The 19,314-nt window shown below is 42.3% G+C and overlaps 1 protein-coding gene across 4 annotated transcripts in view; it reads left to right on the forward strand.

Moving 5' to 3' along the window:
* The window catches only part of LOC117520881 (cytochrome c oxidase assembly protein COX18, mitochondrial), a 111,145-nt gene extending 93,021 nt beyond the window's left edge, over positions 1–18,124 (forward strand). For 3 of the 4 annotated variants that reach the window (XM_034182220.1, XM_034182218.1, XM_034182219.1), the window contains exons 5-6: positions 2,387–2,494; positions 17,687–18,123. In XM_034182220.1, the coding sequence (XP_034038111.1) occupies positions 2,387–2,494; positions 17,687–17,863 (285 nt within the window). In that variant the 3' untranslated portion in view covers positions 17,864–18,123. Of the gene's footprint in view, positions 1–2,386; positions 2,495–17,686 lie in introns of all 4 variants that reach the window. The other variant, XM_034182217.1, reaches the window with a different exon arrangement.
* The last annotated feature ends 1,190 nt before the right edge of the window (positions 18,125–19,314 follow it).

The raw sequence follows: 19,314 nt of genomic DNA on the forward strand, positions 1-19,314 counted from the left end.
GCTTTCTCTCCACCTTCTTCCTGTAGGACTCCTTGGCCTCTTTAAGGCGAGCCTTTAGTTCCCGCTGTACACGCCTACGCTCCGTCCCATCTCCGTCTTTGAACGCCCTCTTCTTTTGGTTTAGAAGATTCTTGACATCGCTGGTGATCCAGGGCTTGTTGTTTGGAAAGCAATGTACAGTTTTTATGGGAACAGCAACGTCCCTACAGAAGTTCAGGTAGCCCGTGATGCAGTGTGTCACTCCATCAATGTCCTCACCATGTGTGTCCTGCAGCACGCTCCAGTCCGTAGTCTCGAAGCAGTCCCTGAGAGCTTCTTCTGCCTCAGGAGACCAGACTCTGAATGAACGTGTAGTAATGGGCTGCCTCAGTACCAGTGGTTTGTACTGAGGCTGTAGAAAAACCAGATTGTGATCTGATTTTCCCAGTGGTGGTAGTGGAGTAGCTGTGTATGCTTCCCTCACGTTGGCATACATCAGATCAATAGACCTGTTCTTTCTGGTGGGACAGTCCACAAACTGATGAAAAGCAGGGAGAGTGGAGTTCATTGTGACATGATTAAAATCACCAGAGATCGCGAAGAAGGCCTCAGGGTGTTGTGTCTGCAGCGCTGCGATGGTGGAGTGGATGACGTCACACGCCGCCTGTGCGTCAGCCCATGGAGGAATGTAAACACACGTAAAGATGGCATGTGTGAACTCCCTCGGCATGTAATACGGTCGGAGACTCACCGCCATCAGTTCAATGTCCCGACAACAGACAATCTCCTTTATGTTTACATGACTAGGGTTGCACCATCTGTTGTTAAAAAACAGTGCGAGTCCCCCACCTTTACGCTTGCCGCTTCGCATCGCGTCCCTGTCCGCTCTCAGCATGGTGAATCCAGGTAGCCCCACGTTAGCATCCGGAGTATCGCTAGTGAGCCACGTCTCCGTGAAACACAATAGACTACACTCCCTGTAGAGCCTCTGATTCTTCACCAGTCCCGCCAGCTCATCGGATTTGTTGGTCAGCAAGTTAACATTCCCCATGACCACCGACGGAACCGAGGGTTTATATCGCCGTTTCGCCGCGTTCTTAGCCTTTAGCCTGGCCTTTAGCTTAGCGCCGGCTTTGCAGCCCCAATACTTCCGCCTCAGCTCCTCCGGGATTGTGTGGACAATGCCCTCGCGTCCCTTCGGCCGTAGGGCCAGCAGTTCTTCCCGAGAATAAACACAATATTCTTCGCTGGCCTGCGTGTATGAAATAAATGAAGTGCACATATCCATCGGATATAATAATATATTCACACCAGACGTGTACTAACTTACAAAGAGGAAAAAAAAAAGAAAAGACGCACTTCAGACGGAGCTACTGGAGAGGCTGCCGCTCGCGTCGAGCAGCGCCATCATACGACCCCCAAACTGATTTTCAAATCATTGTATTCTGTTCTTATTTACATTTCACACAACATCCCAACTTCATTGGAATTGGGGTTGTACAAATGTGAAACAGTCAAATATTTTGACACAGTTACCCCGATATTATACAGTCTGAAATTTCACACAATTAACCAATTAGATTTGCAGAAAAAAATATAATTGGATTACAATATCAAATGAAGAACTTTGTTGCTCACGTAATGACACTTCAACACCAGTGGAACTGAGAACTGTAGCTGCTCAATAGAAATATGTAACCAATTTCTCATTACACTGAGTAGTAGTGGTGTCTGTTGGAGTCTATATTTAGTGCAGCTAAACACAAATGGCAGAAAAAAGTTTCAAACAAACATTCAGACTGTGGTGAAAAAAACAATAACTAAGCCACCTATGTACCCCAGAACACTGCTGTTCAAGCTTGTGTGACATTTTATTTGAATTCTGACTGGCACTCTGACCAATGGATTTGATCATTACCTGGACGCCACCTAGTTCCGTCATGTCTGTCTTTGCATATTTGGTGATTACGTTGTTTATTTAATGTGTGTGTGTGTGTGTGTGTGTGTTATTGGTAGTTTGGTCAAAGCAGGTGGTCACCACTCTGAGTCTGGTCTGCTTGAGGTTTCTTCCTACAATAAACAAAAAACACCCAAGGAAGTTTTTTTTTTTACTGACCACTCTTGCCAATGTACTTGCTCTGGGGTGTTGGTAAGGTTAGACCTTACCCTTCTGAAGCATCTTGGGATGACTTATGTTGTGGTTTGGCCCTATAAAAATAAAATGAATTGAAATTTAGTTGAATTGTAAGGTCAGGGCTGGGAGCATACACAGAGCCCACAAGTCTTCACATCCACTACACCACATAACCACATTTATTTATGGAGCATACACTTTAAATCTGAATTTTAAAAGAAATAATTTAATTGCTGTTTTGTTTTTTGGATGATAATTTTTCTTCTTTGTCAGATCTTTTCTCTTCAGAAAGTCAATCCAACTCGTCTCCAGAGGATTGTTACAAACTTCATGAGAGGATTTTCACTCCTCATGATTCCTGTTGCTGCTACAGTTCCATCGGTAGGTTTGTGCACCAGTAACATGAGTGGCATTAAGCTTTCAGGTTTATTGCTTAATGGTTTAATTTTAACGTGTAATTCCACATTAAATGTCATTTATCAATAATGTTACATATTTAAGATGCAAAGCCACACATTACAATTCTTTGTGTAACTTGATCAGGAGATCTGACAAGCAGGTTTTTGTTTTCATGTTTTTGTCCATTCGGCTGCTCCCATTTTTGTTTGGGGTCGCAACAGTGGATACAGCCAGATTCTCATTAGTATTTGGCACAAGTTTTACGCCAGATGCCCTCCCTGACGCAACTCCAGTTTTACCTGGAGAAATACACACACAGCTGCTGGTGTTCCAAAGAGGTCTCCCATCCAGGTACGAACCAGATCCTGCACTGCTTAGCTTCTGAGCTCTGATGGGATCAGGCTGGCACAGAGCAGACCAGCTGCCAGTTTTTTTATGCTGATATTATAAATGTCACATCAATCTCATAACAATAATAATTGTTGTTGTTACATTAAAGGTACCATGATGGTACACCTGCTTATAAAACAGGAGGTCCGAGGCCTCATTCTCCAGGTATATCTGGACAATGAAAGATCTTAAAATGTCTGACGGGTTTGGCTTTCCAAATTCAGTCTGTCAGAATTTAAAGGTATGGATCCATCCTGCCTTGTGGCTGGGGTGTAATGACATGGCAACTCTGATTTATTTCATGGACCAACATGAAAGGGGAATTGAGGAATTGTTCAGCACAATTTTCCAATTGATGTCACTGAGACGTAAGGCTGTACTGAAGGTGGTCCGACCCAGTACTAACAAGATGTACTGAGTAAAGTTGAATTTATCAATAATAAACACGTCATGACTGTCTTTATTCAGAAAGTAGCGACTCAGTGCCATCTTGGGTTCAAAATAGCATTGGCTATTAATCTGTCTGCATGTAAATCCAGCTAATTTATTTATTTATTCACTGAAAATGCCAGGTTGTTGTGCATTTGGAGGCACAAATACACACAACAATGGCTTCAATGACAGTCCCTTCTGCTGTGTTTACACATAACGACGACAAGTCACGAATGCCATGAAGTATACATTCTTGGCCACTGATCACGAATGTGATGATTCGGGGCAGAGGCGTCAGGTCTCCTCAGGAACTGCTGCAACCTGTTACCACGTGTTATGATTAATGGCACGTGGTGCTGGAGAATTATCAGGAACCATTACGCATGGTCAAGAATAATGTTCCGCGTTGTTGCGCGCCATCGCGTGTAACAGCGCATCGTTAAATTCTGTCACGCTGTGAATGAGGCGAATTGTCTCCAAACACACATCCATATTCATCCAACCGTCAGCTGCTGAACAATTCAGATCGCTCCAGTTTTTCCTTAACAGCCACAGCAGAAGAACTTTGTGACTGCATGCTTCCTTGGGCTCTGTGCCATGGAGTGGCGCAGAGAGGAGGAGGAGATGGAGAGAGCCAGATGTCTGGCTTCATGTGGCTCTCGTCTCACTCGTTTTCCCAAACATCAGGCACATGCAGCAGGTGGAACACCTGCAGGAGCACGCTGAGGAGCATTGGAACAAGACTTTTAGCTGACTTAGGATCACTGTCCTCCTTCAGCATCCTGCAGCAATCAAACTGAATGCAGTGTAGCAGGGTTTAATTGTGCACATGTCAGAAAAGAACACTGTCACTCTCTATTAAGGATCATCACTAATCAAGACAGATCAACATGCTCAGTTGTGACCTCCACGACATGGAGGTCACAAAAGATTTGAAAAGATTGAAAAGATTTTTTTGACGACCAAAAACATGCTCCACGAAAATCATGAATATCACGCACCAACACGTGCTATTAAGAAACCTATTCAGATGCGTTAAGTCATGTTAAGAATGTCAGGAATGTGCCAAGAATGATGCAAATATGACATTCGTAATGCGTCTTGCCTATGTGTAAACGCACCTGTAAGATCTGAACAGAAGAAACATTTGGGAAAGTAAAGTCAGCCGTGTGGGATGGAAGTGACTTCATCATCAAATTTTTGAGAGGTAAATTCATTGTTCATTCCCACGTACAGTAAAACTCACCTAAACCGTCATCATATAAACCAGATATTTTTGTATGGTTTTCCATGTAATAAGCGCTGTGTATAACGGATTTTGATAAATGGATTTTTGCTCACATTGGATAAAATGTCCTGTCCGGTCACAATGTATTTCCATTAAAACTCCTCATAATGTAACCGGACAGATCAGTCTGGATGTGCACAGTAATAGAGGTACGAAATTAAAGTTCCGCATTCTGACACTTGCTGATTCGAGGAATCTGGGACTGGAGTCATTTCTGTGATTAAAAGCCCGACCTTTTATTTTTTCAAACTCAGACGTGGACCCACAGTCTGGACATGATTTCACATTTTTCTGCTTTCACTATTTCCTCTCATATTTTAATAGTTTTTACAGTGTACACGCTGATTACAAATGGATCCGAAAAGTCCACAAATTCACAACACAGAGTCAGAAAAAGAGGAAATTGTACGCACTACCTTTGAAGTGGAGGTGATTATTGTAGAAAGAAAAGCTTTTTGACAGACAAATTAACCCATAATAAAGCATAATCCAGTGACGGAGAACTTTAAAACTGTCACGTACGTCATTGCATGACACGGACTTACAGAACTGCAGTAGCATAAATCAGGCTTTAAATTAATAAAATAGATCATCATTAATTGTAAATTTGATAGCTTACCTATTTTTGTGTTTATTTTGATAGTGCATGTACTTGGATGTGTTGCTGCATGTGCTTAACTGATTAAAAAAAATGTTGAAAACATAAAAGGTTCATTCAGTAGTTGAGCACAGTTGACCCCAAAATGGCGCTGTGTTCTCAGTTGTCACTACTCTCTGAATAAAAGGACTCTAATGAGCAGCACTTTGCTTAGTGGTTAACACTGTTGCCTCACAGCAAGAACGTCGTGGGATTGCTTTACACCTGGTCCTTTCTGTGAGGAGTTTACATGTTCTGCCCGTTTGCGTGGGTTCCCTCTGGGTGCTCCGGTTTCCCCAAACTTTCAAAGACATGTAGGTCAGGTGAAGTGGTTGGTTGGCCAGACTGGCACCGTAATATGGAGGAATCTTTTTCTCCACTTTGATGTTTTTTTTTTCTTTTTGTTTTTCTGTGGTATGAGATAAAGTCTGCCATGTTTGAGGCTCAGAGTTTACGTTCCGACATGTTTGCCAGAGTTCAGACATTCCTTTGTGCAGATCTGAATGTCACACAATCTGCTGCTGGTTGGATCATGTTGAAACATGATTCTGCATCAGCACTTTTTTACTAAACGCTCACTTTGCAAGTTGTTTGTACTTCGAAATGTTTCTGCAGAAACACATTTTATTAATTTCTGTTTTGCATTTCAATTTTAATGCCATCAGTTTTTATTACTTGAAATGAAGAGCCTTCATTGTAATTATACATACATATGTACAACGAAATTTGTCCTCTGTATTTCACCATCGTAATTACAATTAGACACGGTCCAACCACTAGGAGCATTGGGCAGCCACAGTCCGGCGCCCGGGAACCAACTCCAGATCGAGAGATGATGCCTTGGTCATGGGCAGAGAAAGGAGCAGATCCTAAATAGGCATGTTTTTCCGAGGAAACCGAAGCACCCAGAGGAAACCCACACAGACACAGGGAGAACATGCAAACTCCCCACAGAAAGGCCAGAAGTGATCCCACAACCTTCTTGCTGTGAGGCTTTAGTGCTAATCACTAAGCCACCGTGCCACTACTCACTCATCACTCATCTTCAACCACTTATCCAGGATCGGGTCACGGGAGCAACAGCTCCAACAGGGGACCCCAGACTTCCCTTTCCCAGGCTACCTTGACCACCTCTGACTGGCGGATCCCGAGGTGTTCCCAGGCCAGTGTGGAGATATAATCTCTCCACCTAGTCCTGGGTCTTCCCCAGGGTCTCCTCCCAGATGGCCGTGCCTGGAACACCTCCCTAGGGAGGCACCCAGGGGGCATCCTTACTAGATGCCCGAACCACCTCAGCTGGCTCCTTTCAAAACGAAGGAGCAGCAGCTCTACTCCGAGCTTCCCACAGATGACCGAGCTTCTCTCCCTATCTCTGAGGGAGACACCAGCCACCCTCCTAAGCAGGCTTTGGGAGTAACGGAATACATGTAATGGCGTCACATAATTAGGATACAAAAAAGGTAACTGTATTCCGCTACAGTTACAGAAAAAAAAGACATATTCAGATTACAGGTTTATTTAGTAAAAATGGGGATTAGTTCGCAGGATTACAATTTTAATGCATTTTATGATATTATCTGTATATATATATTTTTTTTTTCTTTGAAACAAAAACATGGACAGCATGACGCCTCCTAACCGGGCAAAATATTGATGAAGTTCCCGGATGTTAATGCATTTTCAATGGAGATCCACGACTGAACACACTCAGAAAAATGCTCGCAAAATACATGTTAAAAAATGACCTGGATATCGAGCCAGTAAAATTAAATTACATTAAATTATGTTAGGAAAGTATTAAACTTACTCTGACACACACACACACACACACATTCCCAAATATTAGTGTTGAAAGTTACACGGATCTGCGCTGTTCAAGCTGCTGAGTTGAGGCGTCCTGCTGTTGTGTTCAATGCAGCGCGGCTCCTAAAACCATTACATTTATATATATATATTATATTTTTACACAATTGTCCTTTATTGACCGAGTTTCATTCATAAAGTCAGTGGTGTGGGTACACATCTCTATGTGTGGGTGTGACTGTGAGCGGTACAGCGCGGGTCATTATAATCTCATTATTTTAAGGTGGAAATTAAAAGGAAAAAAATCCCCAGTCTTGTCGAACAATTTTAATTACTAACGACAAGTATTTTAACTAGACATTGGTCTAGCAGTGGAAAATATCAACTAGACATAAGTGAAGAGTTAATGGTCCGTGTCATCGGGCGACACAGGTACGGCAGGAGACATACAGCTGTTTATCATCCAAATATCACGGACAGAGTGACAAGAAGAACCAAAACCATTTACTTATGGAAGGAAATATTGTCTCCCTTGTTCCTCCGTTTCTGGCTTTGCCAACATGCGCAGCTTTCCGGCATATTCCACCTGTTTCTTGAACTTCTATGCACGCAAATCACTAACTTGCCCGGAATTAAAATGGCAATCACGCCTCCTTACTGACAGTATTTACTTAATGGTTTTCATTATGCTTTTGTTCTTATTTTGAAAGTTCAATAAGTGGACTGATATGTTAAACATGGTGCAAATGCCATGTGAAAGACTAACGTAAGATAATTTTATGTTACTGAATAATTAGCAGACTTTTTTTTTGTTTTGTATATTGTTCTGCAAGCCACTTTTAATTGCAAATTCATCCGCACACCGCCTGAGTTTTCATTATCCTTCATTTGTTTGGCATTTTTTGTTGAAAATTTAGCAGGTGAACAATGGGTGTGCTTAAAACAGTATTGTGGCACTCTTAATTCATAATGTGAAGTAAAACAGAGCATGCCATGTAAAAGAAACAGCTTTATTTTTGCTTAATAAACTGTACTATGTGGTCAAGACTATTTCTATTTAGTTTCTTTTGTCTGTATTAGCATATTTGATATTGGAGTAATCCAGAAGTAATTGAAAGTAATCAAATTACATTACTTTAATATTATGGTACGTGGATTACGTTACTGACTACATGTTTCAACAGGTAACTAGTAACTGTATCGGAATACATTTTTAAAGTAACCCTCCCAACCCTGCTTCTAAGGAAGCCCATTTCGATCACTTGTACCCACGATCTAGTTCTTTCAGTCATGACCCAACCCTCATGACCATCGGTGAGAGTAGAACCGAAGACTGACCAGTAGATCGAGAGCTTCACCTTTTGGCTCAGCTCCCTTTTCGTCACAACAGTACAGCAGAGCGAATGCAACACGGCCCCTGCTGCACCAATTCTCCGGCCAGTCTCACACTCCATTGTCCCCTCACTCGTGATCAAGACCCCGAGGTACTAGAACTCCTTCACTTGAGGCAAGGCCTCATTCCCTACCCAGAGTAGGTAATCCATCAGTTTCCTGCTGAGAACCATGGCCTCAGATTTAGAAGTACTGATCCTCATCCCAGCTGCTTCACACTTGGCTGTGAACTAATCCAGTGAGTGTTGGAGATCACAGGCTGATGAAACCAACAGGACCACATCATCTGCAAAAAGCAGTGGTGAGACCCTGAGCCCACCAAACTGTAAACCCTCCTCCCCCAACTACACCTTGATATCCAACCCCCACCAGAAAGGAGTCTGACTTACTGCCGAGCACCTGAACACAGCTCTCGCTTTGTGAGTACAGAGATTGGATGCCCCTGAGAAGGGACCCCCTCACTCCATAGTCCCACAGTACCTCCCACAGTATCTCCCAGGATACCTGATCATACGCCTTCTCCAAGTCCACAAAACACATGTAGACTGGATGGGCTGGATGTTATGCCATAACCAATGTTATGCCATTCAGGACCCGGAGCAGTTCCATGATGTGGTGAATGTGGTGACACACAGCAACAGGACATACCCTCCTCTAGCACACACCCCCAATTCAATTCCATTTATTTATATAGCACAAAATCACAACATAAGTCACCCCAAGGTGTTCCAGAAGGTCTGACCGAACCAACCTCCCTGAACAAGCACGTAGGCAACAGACCTCAGGAAAAACTCTCTCCGGTATTTTTCAGAAAGCATTCTCAAGAAGACCAGACTCAGAGTGGTGACCCACTGCTTAGACCAAAGTAACAATAACTAGGGTTCACGCTGACGCTGTTGTGATGAAAAATCATCAAGGCTGTAAGCAATTTATAAATGTACCTCAGCATCCGTGAGACACATACCTTCGAGAATGCATAGGACATCTCGTGTATTCAAAGCTTTCAAAAATCGATTTTTCAAATAACGTTGTCTCTGTTTGGTTTGAGTTTCCTTGCAGCCACCAGTGAGTCCCCGTGTCTGTTCCTCCATCTCCTGTCTGCAGGGGGGCAACCTGCTGTGTGTTTGAGCATAGATCTGTAAAGACCACTAGAGTGGACACCAGCACCCTCCAGAACATTTAGAAGAATAAATGGAATTGGTTAACCAACATTTTCTTACAAACTAGGAAACTAAAAAGCCACGACATACTGAACCACATTTGTGTTTAATGACCGCATGATGAAAAAGGCAACAGTGCTTACTACATTACACATTGTGCAAGTAGTAAAAAAATGCATAAATATTGGCAGCACAGTGGCTTAGTGGTTAGCACTGTTGCCTCACAGCAAGAAGGTCATGGGATCGGTTCCCACCTGTGTCTTTTCTGTGTGGAGTTTGCATGTTCTCCACGTTTGTGTGGGTTTCCTCAGGGTGCTCCGGCTTCCTCCCACATCCAAAGACATGCAGGTTAGATGGACTGGAAACTTTAGAATTGTCCAGGTCTCCTTTGTAAAAGAGATCTTGATCTCATTGGGACTAACCTGGATAAATAAAGGTTAAATTAAAAATAATAAACACGCTGCAGACTAAATTCATCTGATGCAAAAGACAAACATTTAATGAAAAAAAGAGGTTAGTACATTTACACTTTAATTAATGAGCTGCACTCATACATAAATATATAAATTTAAATGTTATTTATAACTAACATATAACAACAGCATTAAATATAACAAAATAATGAAATATGAACTTGGCTTCATGCATTCATTCATTTTCAATCAGTTATCCAGGTCCAGGTCACGGTGGCAGCATAGCAAGCAGCTCATCCCACACTTCCCTATCCTAACTGTAACTGTTACCGGTGGACACCAAGGCAACACATATAATCTCTCCAGTGTGTCCTGGGTCTTCCCTGCGGTCTCCTCCCAGTTGGACATGCCTGGAAGACCTCCCTCGGGAGACAACCAGGGGGCATCCTCACCATGTACCAGGAACCACTGCCACTGGGTCCTTTCGATGTGAAGAAGCAGCGGCTCTACTCTGAGTCCCTCCTGGATAGTTGAGCTTCTCACCCTGTCCAGGAGTGTAAACCCAGATACCCGATGGGAGAATTTCATTTCTGCTGCTTGCATCCATGATCTTATTCTTTCAATCATTACCCAGAGTTCATGACCATAGGTGAGGACAGGAGTGTAAATCGACTGGTAAACTGAGAGTCTCGCCTTCTTCACCACGACGGTCCAGAAAAGCATCCATAAGAATTCAGACACCACCCCAATCTGTCTGTTGATCTCACACTCCAACTTACCCCCACTCCTGAACAAGCGATACTTAAACTCCTCCACTTGGGGCAGTAACTGTATTGTAAACTTTTTTTTGGTAGCATGGCCCAAGCAGAGGGTCACCCCTTTGAGTCTGGTCTGCTTGAGGTTTCTTCCTGAAATCATCAGAGGGAGCTTTTCCTTACGACTGTCGCCTGTGTGCTTGCTTTAGGGGTTGGTAAGGTTAGACCTTACTTGTGTGGAGCGCCTTGAGGCAGCTTTGTTGTGATTAACTCTCCCCTGATCCAGAGGGAGCAATCCACTGTTTTCCGATAGAGGAGCATGGGCTCTGATTTGGAGGTGCTGTTTCTCATCCCAGTTGCTTCACACTCAGCCTCAAATCTGCTCAGTGCGTATTGGAAGTCACCGCCTGGTGAAGTCAACAGAACCACATCATCTGCAAAAAACAGAGATGCAACTCTGAGGTCACCAAACTGGACACCCTCTGGTCCCTGACTGGCTTGACAACCTGTCCGTGAACATCATGAACAGGATTGGTGACAAGGGGCAGCTCTGGCAGCGTACAAAAGAGGAACAAAACAAAACCAAAGCTAACGTTGATCTCGACGCTTTAAACAAAACGTGCCTGGAGCCACAGCTGGAGCAGTGTGTGTCTGCATCTCTGAGTTCCAGGGCTCGGCTCTGGGATGGAGCTCATAGCGCCTGAGTCCTGGAGAAACTGCAAACAGAAGCTGTGGAGATCTGTGCGCACATCAGTGGGACCACCTGCTCTGGTTCCTTGTCCAGAACAAAAGAGGGATCATCTCATTCATCATCAGAATCCTCACTGTCTGACAACACGCTGCGCGCGCCGTCTTGCTGCAGTTAAAAAAAAAAAAAAAACTCTGGTATTACGTTACTAAGCCATATATATTGATTTATAACAGAAAACTGTCAAAAGGGGGAATAAATATAAGTGTAAAGAGGATTGAATATATCATAGCAGTAAATTGATCAGTCTGTGTGAACACCGCACATTGACTCCCCATGTGCGGTTATTTCCACCAGCTGCAGCTGATCCACAAGTGAATCCTGTCTTCCAGAACAGCTCTTTATATAATCTTTTGAATCATCTACCTGTTGCCACTTGTACAGTAGTGTTCAGAATAATAGTAGTGCTATGTGACTAAAAAGATTAATCCAGGTTCTGAGTATATTTCTTATTGTTACATGGGAAACAAGGTACCAGTAGATTCAGTAGATTCTCACAAATCCAACAAGATCAAGCATTCATGATATGCACACTCTTAAGGCTATGAAATTGGGCTATTAGTAAAAAAAAAAAAAAAAAGTAGAAAAGAGGGTGTTCACAATAATAGTAGCATCTGCTGTTGACGCTACAAACTCAAAACTATTATGTTCAAACTGCAAGGAGGTTATGTTTTCGGTCACGTTTGTTTGTTTGTCTGCCTGTCAGCAGGATAACTCAAAAAGTTTTGAACAGATTTTGATGAAATTTTGTGGAGTGGTTGGAAATGACAAGAGGAACAAGTGATTAGCGTTAGCGTGTCTATGGCGTTTTTTTTTTGTTTTTGTTTTTTTTATTCTTTATTTATTTATTTGACAGGGACAATGCAGTCAAACATAGTTGGAAAACAAAGTTTGCAGCTGATGCTATGCACACAGAGTATAGCTACTGCTAGTTTTCAACTCCCGTCCCTGGTTGAGCTTTTCTACACTAACAAGACATTATCTAAAATACAAACTCATTTACATAAAAACATTTCATCTATAACTCACTGTTCAAAAACAGTTCAAAAGTTCATCACTCACCCATCTCATTCATTCACACTCTCACACATGGGTGCAGTTTTGATTTATTTTAAGCCAAGATTTAAGTTTGGATGAGAACAGTTTAAACTCGCTGATGAGTTGCAGAGTTTACAGGCTTTATAAGAAAAGGCCGACTGTCCAAACGATGTTCTACATTTGGGGATTGTACAGTTGTGGTTTAAGCTGCCTCGTGTTGTCCTACTGCTGCTTGGCCTCTGCACAAATGTACTAAGTGATTCTGGAACCAGATTATGATAACATTTAAAAAATAATTTGAGAAAGCAAAAATTACTAAACTATCAAAACTTAATAAATTATACTTGTTGAGAATTTGACAGTGGTGAAAACGGATGGGTTTTCTGTCCATAATTTTCATAGCTTGATTATAAAATGAGCCAATGCGCTTTGTGGCTGAGGGAACTGCCTGGGCCCATGCAGTAGGATATATGTGAAAATATCAATGTTAAAAGTTAGCATTAAGCAGTTGCAGCTGTCATCACTTTTGGGTGCATTTGTTTTCAAATTGTAATATTTCTTAAATTTATTTTTGTTTATATATATTAATAATCTAATGATTATTATATACAATTTTAGAGAAAGAGACAAAAAGAAATAGATCACTGTGCCAAGGAGGGAATCTCTTTAGGGTCAGTGACCCTATGGCCTTGTTTAGAGAAGTGTTTCATAAATGTTAAAAAATTCATATATTTGCAGTTTAGTTGAATAATACATTGAATTTTGTCTCTTATTTGTTTTTGTCTATAAGCACATGCAATATCAATATCAGTGCTCAGATGACAGTAACTTCTGGGAAAGGTGCAAGTTGCAATAAACTGTGATGCCAAGCGCTAAGGATACATGCTATCCACTCACAGCAGATGAAACTTTTTTACTACTGAGCAAACATCATTGTTAGACTTTTTCAGGTTCAATGATTCCACAGCATGTAGATGTTATGGCGTCAGTGACCCCATGGCCTTGGCGGATGTTTGCACTCTCTGAGTGCTTCTAGTGTTCAAACTGCTTTTTTAGCAATCCTGTGAATCACTAAACTAGTATTTAGTTGTATAACCACAGTTTTTCATGATTTCTCCACATCTGCGAGGCATGGAGTCAACCAACTTGTGGCACCTTTCAGCTGTTATTCCACTCCAAGATTCTTTAACAACGTTCCACAATTCATTCACATTTCTTGGTTTTGCTTCAGAAACAGCTTTTTTGATGTCACCCCACAAGTTCTCAATTGGATTTAGGTCCAGGGATTGGGCAGGCCACTCCAAAACATTAATTTTGTTGGTTTGGAACCAAGATTTTGCTCGTTTACTAGTGTGCTTGGGGTCATTGACTTGTTGAAACACACATTTCAAGGGCATGTCCTCTTCAGCATAAGGCAACATGGCCTCTTCAAGTATTTTGACATATCCAAACTGATCCATGATACCTGGTATGCAATATATAGGCCCAACACCATAGTAGGAGAAACATGCCCATATCATGATGCTTGCACCACCATGCTTCACTGTCTTCACTGTGAACTGTGGCTTGAATTCAGAGTTTGGGGGTCGTCTCACAAACTGTCTGCAGCCCTTGGACCCAAAAAGAACAATTTTACTGTCATCACTCCACAAAATATTCCTCCATTTCTCTTTAGGCCAGTTGATGTGTTTTTTGGCAAATTGTAACCTCTTCTGCACATGTCTTTTATTTAACAGAGGGACTTTGCGGGGGATTCTTGCAAATAAATTAGCTTCAGACAGGCGTCTTCTAACTGTCACAGCACTTACAGGTAACTCCAGACTGTCTTTAATCATCCTGGAGCTGATCAATGGGTGAGCCTTTGCCATTCTGGTTATTCTTCTATCCATTTTGATGGTTGTTTTCCATTTTCTTCCACACGTCTCTGGTTTTTTGTCCATTTTAAAGCATTGGAGATCATTGTAGATGAACAGCCTATAATTTTTTGAACCTGCATATAAGTTTTCCCCTCTTGTCTTGAACGTCCCATTTTCCTCAGGCTTTCAAAGAGAAAAGCATGTTCAACAGGTGCTGGCTTCATCCTTAAATAGGGGACACCTGATTCACACCTGTTTATTCCACAAAATTGACAAACTCACTGACTGAATGCCACACTACTATTATTGTGAACACCCCCTTTTCTATTTTTTTACTAATAGCCCAATTTCATAGCCTTAAGAGTGTGCATATCATGAATGCTTGGTCTTGTTGGATTTGTGAGAATCTACTGAATCTACTGGTACCTTGTTTCCCATGTAACAATAAGAAATATACTCAAAACCTGGATTAATCTTTTTAGTTACATGGCACTACTATTATTCTGAACACTACTGTACATAAGGGCTGGATTGTCATTCCTACACTCATATTGTTATATTTAATACAAAAAAATTAAGTGCATGCAGGAGCTGCTGCTGCCATTGAGTTCAGTTACCGTCAGAAATTACACAACATTTTTGTTGTTTTAAATTCAGCAGTTGCTTGCAAAATTAATTGTATCCGCACAAAAGATCAATTCTGGCCTATATAAGGTGCCTGAGCCCATTGAAGCTGACCCCCCACCCAGATAAAAAAAAAAAAAAAATCCAAGCAAACAGGTTGAGTTTGCCCTGTAATTTCCAACAGTACATGAACGCAGCAGTAGCAGCTGCAGTGCTCAGAAACGGCTTCTACACTATGTGAAAACATTCAGCTGGTCGAACGAAGTCAGACTAAACGCTAATGTTACAAAAACTAAGCAAACAATAAAAAAAACATCAAGAATGACAGCAAAACAAAATATGGAGGAATTGAGGTTTTTGTTGTCCTTCGTTCAAATTTTTTGACAGTTTAAAAATCCTGATGAAGTGCCAGCTGCCGGAACAATGCCAAAGAAAGTCAACGAAAGTCCAGATTTTTTGTTTCGTTTGGGCTTCATTGCCCTTTGTTAAGTGCCGTGTGACTGGGCTATTAGACACACTTAGCTTTCATGACATTATTTGCCACCTTTCTTAGCACACTGCAGCACTCTTGAGTAGCTCCTGAAATTAGCAGCTCTATGGATTGACTTTGGCACTTGTGGGACTCAGTGCTGAGCCTTGGGACTCACATTTTCAATGCGTAGTGTGTCCCAGGACTCAGTGGCCAAAACCTCTAATAGGTGAGCAGCTGTGCTTATATGATTTAATTTATTTAATTTTAATTTATTTTCATTTATATTGCACCAAATCACAACAAAGTTGCCTCAAGGTGCTTCACACAAGTAAGGTCTAACCTTACCAACCCCCAGAGCAAGAACACAGGCGACAATGGTAAGTTTATGATTCCACTGTAAGTGTAGACACCTGCTGCTCAGACAACAAGGACAATGATGGCCTTCTTGCACCACTGACCCTACTTCTGGATTGATTTATGGAAAGAATTTGGGTTCCTCTGTTGTTAACCTTCCAGGATAGACTTGTAAGAGGCAAAACCCCAGCATGCAACACAACACAATAATGGTGACAAGCAATTTGATTGGCATGTTTCAAAAACTTAAAAAGCTAAAATGTGTCACAAATGGCACATCTGACAAAGGAGATACAGAAGGTACCTGGATGGAGCTCTAGTATGATGGGTCCTATTGTGATGTTCTGTACCACATCTAGAACAGCTGTATTTGGAGTGTGTCTAACTCTGCTATGCTTAGATTACATTTCTCTTGCACTTTTCCATCTGCATCAGAAGCTTAAAGCGCTTTTACAGTAATGGCTCGCCTTCACCCATACCTGTATCAGGGTGTGGCCATGTGAGGCGCTCACTACACACGGGAGCAACTTGGGGATTATGAGCCTTGCCCAGCGGCCCTCACTGATTTTCTAGTGAGACAAGGGTTTGAACCAAGGGTTCGCTGATCTCAAGCCCACTGCTGAACCACTAGATCATCACCTATTATTAATAATGATAGTGCGCCCCTCGTGGTGGTTTGGAGGTGACCATATGCACATTGTCATCTGTCATTGTTTTTAAGAGCTCTGTGAGCTCGAACCTGGTCCACTGCTGTTTAGATGGCAGACTCAGAAGCAAGAGGTTTACTAACAAGGAAGCGGATTTGTGCACAAAATGTCAGCGTGCACACGCAGAGTGTTTATGTGAGCCTCACATCATTCATTCCTGCAACACCTCCTCCTCCTCCATTGTCATTGTTCATATCCCACACTCCTCCACTGCTCCTGGGCATCCTGTGACCAGCCTCATCTTGGTGATCCCCATCTGTGAACCCGAGGAAGAACACGTCCAGTCTGAAAATGTGATATAAACCACAGTTCTTTAAGTTTTGTGTTTTTTATTAGGTTTTGTTTTCATTCCATTTTTTTTTTTAGTTTGATGAATGATGACAAGGAATATGAACGGTAATGTGCACGCCTGCCTGTGTGGAGTCAGGTCCCACAGTATGTGCTGTTGCTGCACATTGTCACAGCCACCACACCACAGAACCGCCGTGAGTCCCAGCTGACATTTACCTTGACAGACAACTGTGCTCACCTTTAGACCAGGATTTTGGTATTCTGTGGTTTCTTCTGCCTCACAATAACTATACTCCTGACCACAGCTAATTTTCAGAAGAACATGTCCGTAGGAGCACAGACAAATGCTACTTAAACAACGTGGGTGTCAACTGTGTCAGTCAGAAATTACCAGTGACACTTGCACAGTGCTGTGTGTTATTTCACCTGGTGGAGCCCTTAGTTATATACACAACCTTCTTATGCTATTTGCTGTGACATAGAAGAGCTTTCACGAATATATGAGGAGAGGATCACACATCTGTATGGGGAGTTTCAGGTTCAAATGGCAACATGGTTGTTATGGTTGTTATCGAAGTTATTCTGAATATGTCTGCGAGCAAAAGTAGAACTTTTCAGCATCATTCAGTCCAGCTTTTTTCAGATGCGTAGCTGGGGGGGGGGCTATAAATTCATTGTGGCAAACCGTTCATGTCTGACACACTTTGAAGATCCTTCCACTTCACTGGTCTGTAAATACATATTCTCTGAGATTTATTACTTTTTATTTCTTCTTTCACAATTCTACAATTCTTCTCTCTGTCTTCTTTTCCAGTCCATGGCTCTTTACTGGGTTACCTCCAGTCTGGTGGGACTTAGTCACAATCTCCTCCTCCGCTCTCCCACCATCCAGAAGTTTCTTCGCCTCCCGACGTGCCGGTCCAGTTTCCCATACAGAGACCTGTTCGCTGCCTTCGTGGTGAAGTATCTGAGAAGAACACGGACCTCCTGAGTACCCGTGCCAGTTCAGCCAATCACAAACATAAGACTGGCATTACTGGTAATCGATTACTGATCATCAACCAGGCTAAACCAATTAATCAGCTAATTCCGAAAATGTCTTGGCAAGTGTAGTGTTTTTTTTTTTTTTCTCGAATTTTACATCCAGACTGTAAAGGTCTCAGGGCTTCTGTTCTCCCTCGAGGCCACTTGAACCATATCAAGAATGAATAAAGAAACTATGATATACATGCAGTATTTCAAGTATCAATACTTGTATTTGCTCATCATAAAAGAGGTCAGGTCTGGAAGGATGAGCTGGGGTCTGTTCCATAAAACCGCATTACCCAATAAGCCTTTCAGGGTTTGAGTTTTGTCTGGTTATTTGGTTTTTATTTTTCTAGTCTGTTTATTTTTTTCTGTTTCTGTTGTGTGTTGGGGGGTGTGGCTGGATGTTTTGGTGTTCTTTTCTTTTCTTTGCTCCTCAGGTGGCATGGAAACTGATTTGTCTGTGGAGAAGGTGCTGGCTGAAGAATCCTCACCCTCATCAACATCACGTGAAGCACCTGTGACTGGTGCTCACATGCAACCTTAAAGACTTTCAGCTGAAGCAGATAATTGGATGGCGTTCTGCTTTTAAGGCATGTGTGATTCAAGCAGAACGGCCGGGAACGCGACCTTGTGATGTTCGTTTGTGAGACGCTGAGGACCGCACCTGGGTTTGACACATCGAGCCCGTGGAGCAGGGAAGGGTGAGGACACATGCTGTCAGCACACATTAAAGGTAATTAAGTATTTGACTAATTGTTGATAGTAACTTGGTGTTTTGTTACACAGTATACTTGAATTGTGATGAGAATTGTGCAGTTTGCTTCTCACTGCTGTGGCGTGCAGGATAAGTGATCCTCCACTTGTTGTGAGAAGCTGCTCATTTGCATAAAGATAAAAAGTACAGACCTGAATGTGTTGCTGATAGCGTGTGTCTTTTGAAAGACGTTGTAACTGCTGACTTACCTCACATCTTCTTTGCTTCACAGAGAGTCAGTTTGTCGTGTCCACCTGGGGGGTGTTTGTCTGGTGGTAGTGGGTCCAGGAGCGCCGGACTTCTCTCCTTGCGGGCGCTGGAGAGCGTGCCAACAGTCACTCCTCCAGAAGGACGTTGGTTTTGGTTTTGTACATTTTATTTAGGCACAGGTGAAAAATAAATTGTTTTTGTTGTTGGAACCGCTTTCTGGTTATTTTTAGCGCTGGGTTCTGTCTGACGCAGGTTCGCTCCTCAATCCGCGTCGACACATAACAGTTTCATTGGTTTTGGTTTGTTTATTCTCTTGCTGGGTTTTTCTGCTTGGATCTGCTTGGTCTAAATCTGGCCAATTTTTTGGGATCCTCCAAACTGTGACTGTCTAGCGTTGGGACCAGGAGGCAGAGCTGTGGTCTTATACACCTTTCTGCAGCTTCTCTCCC

Source organism: Thalassophryne amazonica, chromosome 11 (genome assembly GCF_902500255.1).
Source record: "Thalassophryne amazonica chromosome 11, fThaAma1.1, whole genome shotgun sequence".
Taxonomy (NCBI): domain Eukaryota; kingdom Metazoa; phylum Chordata; class Actinopteri; order Batrachoidiformes; family Batrachoididae; genus Thalassophryne; species Thalassophryne amazonica.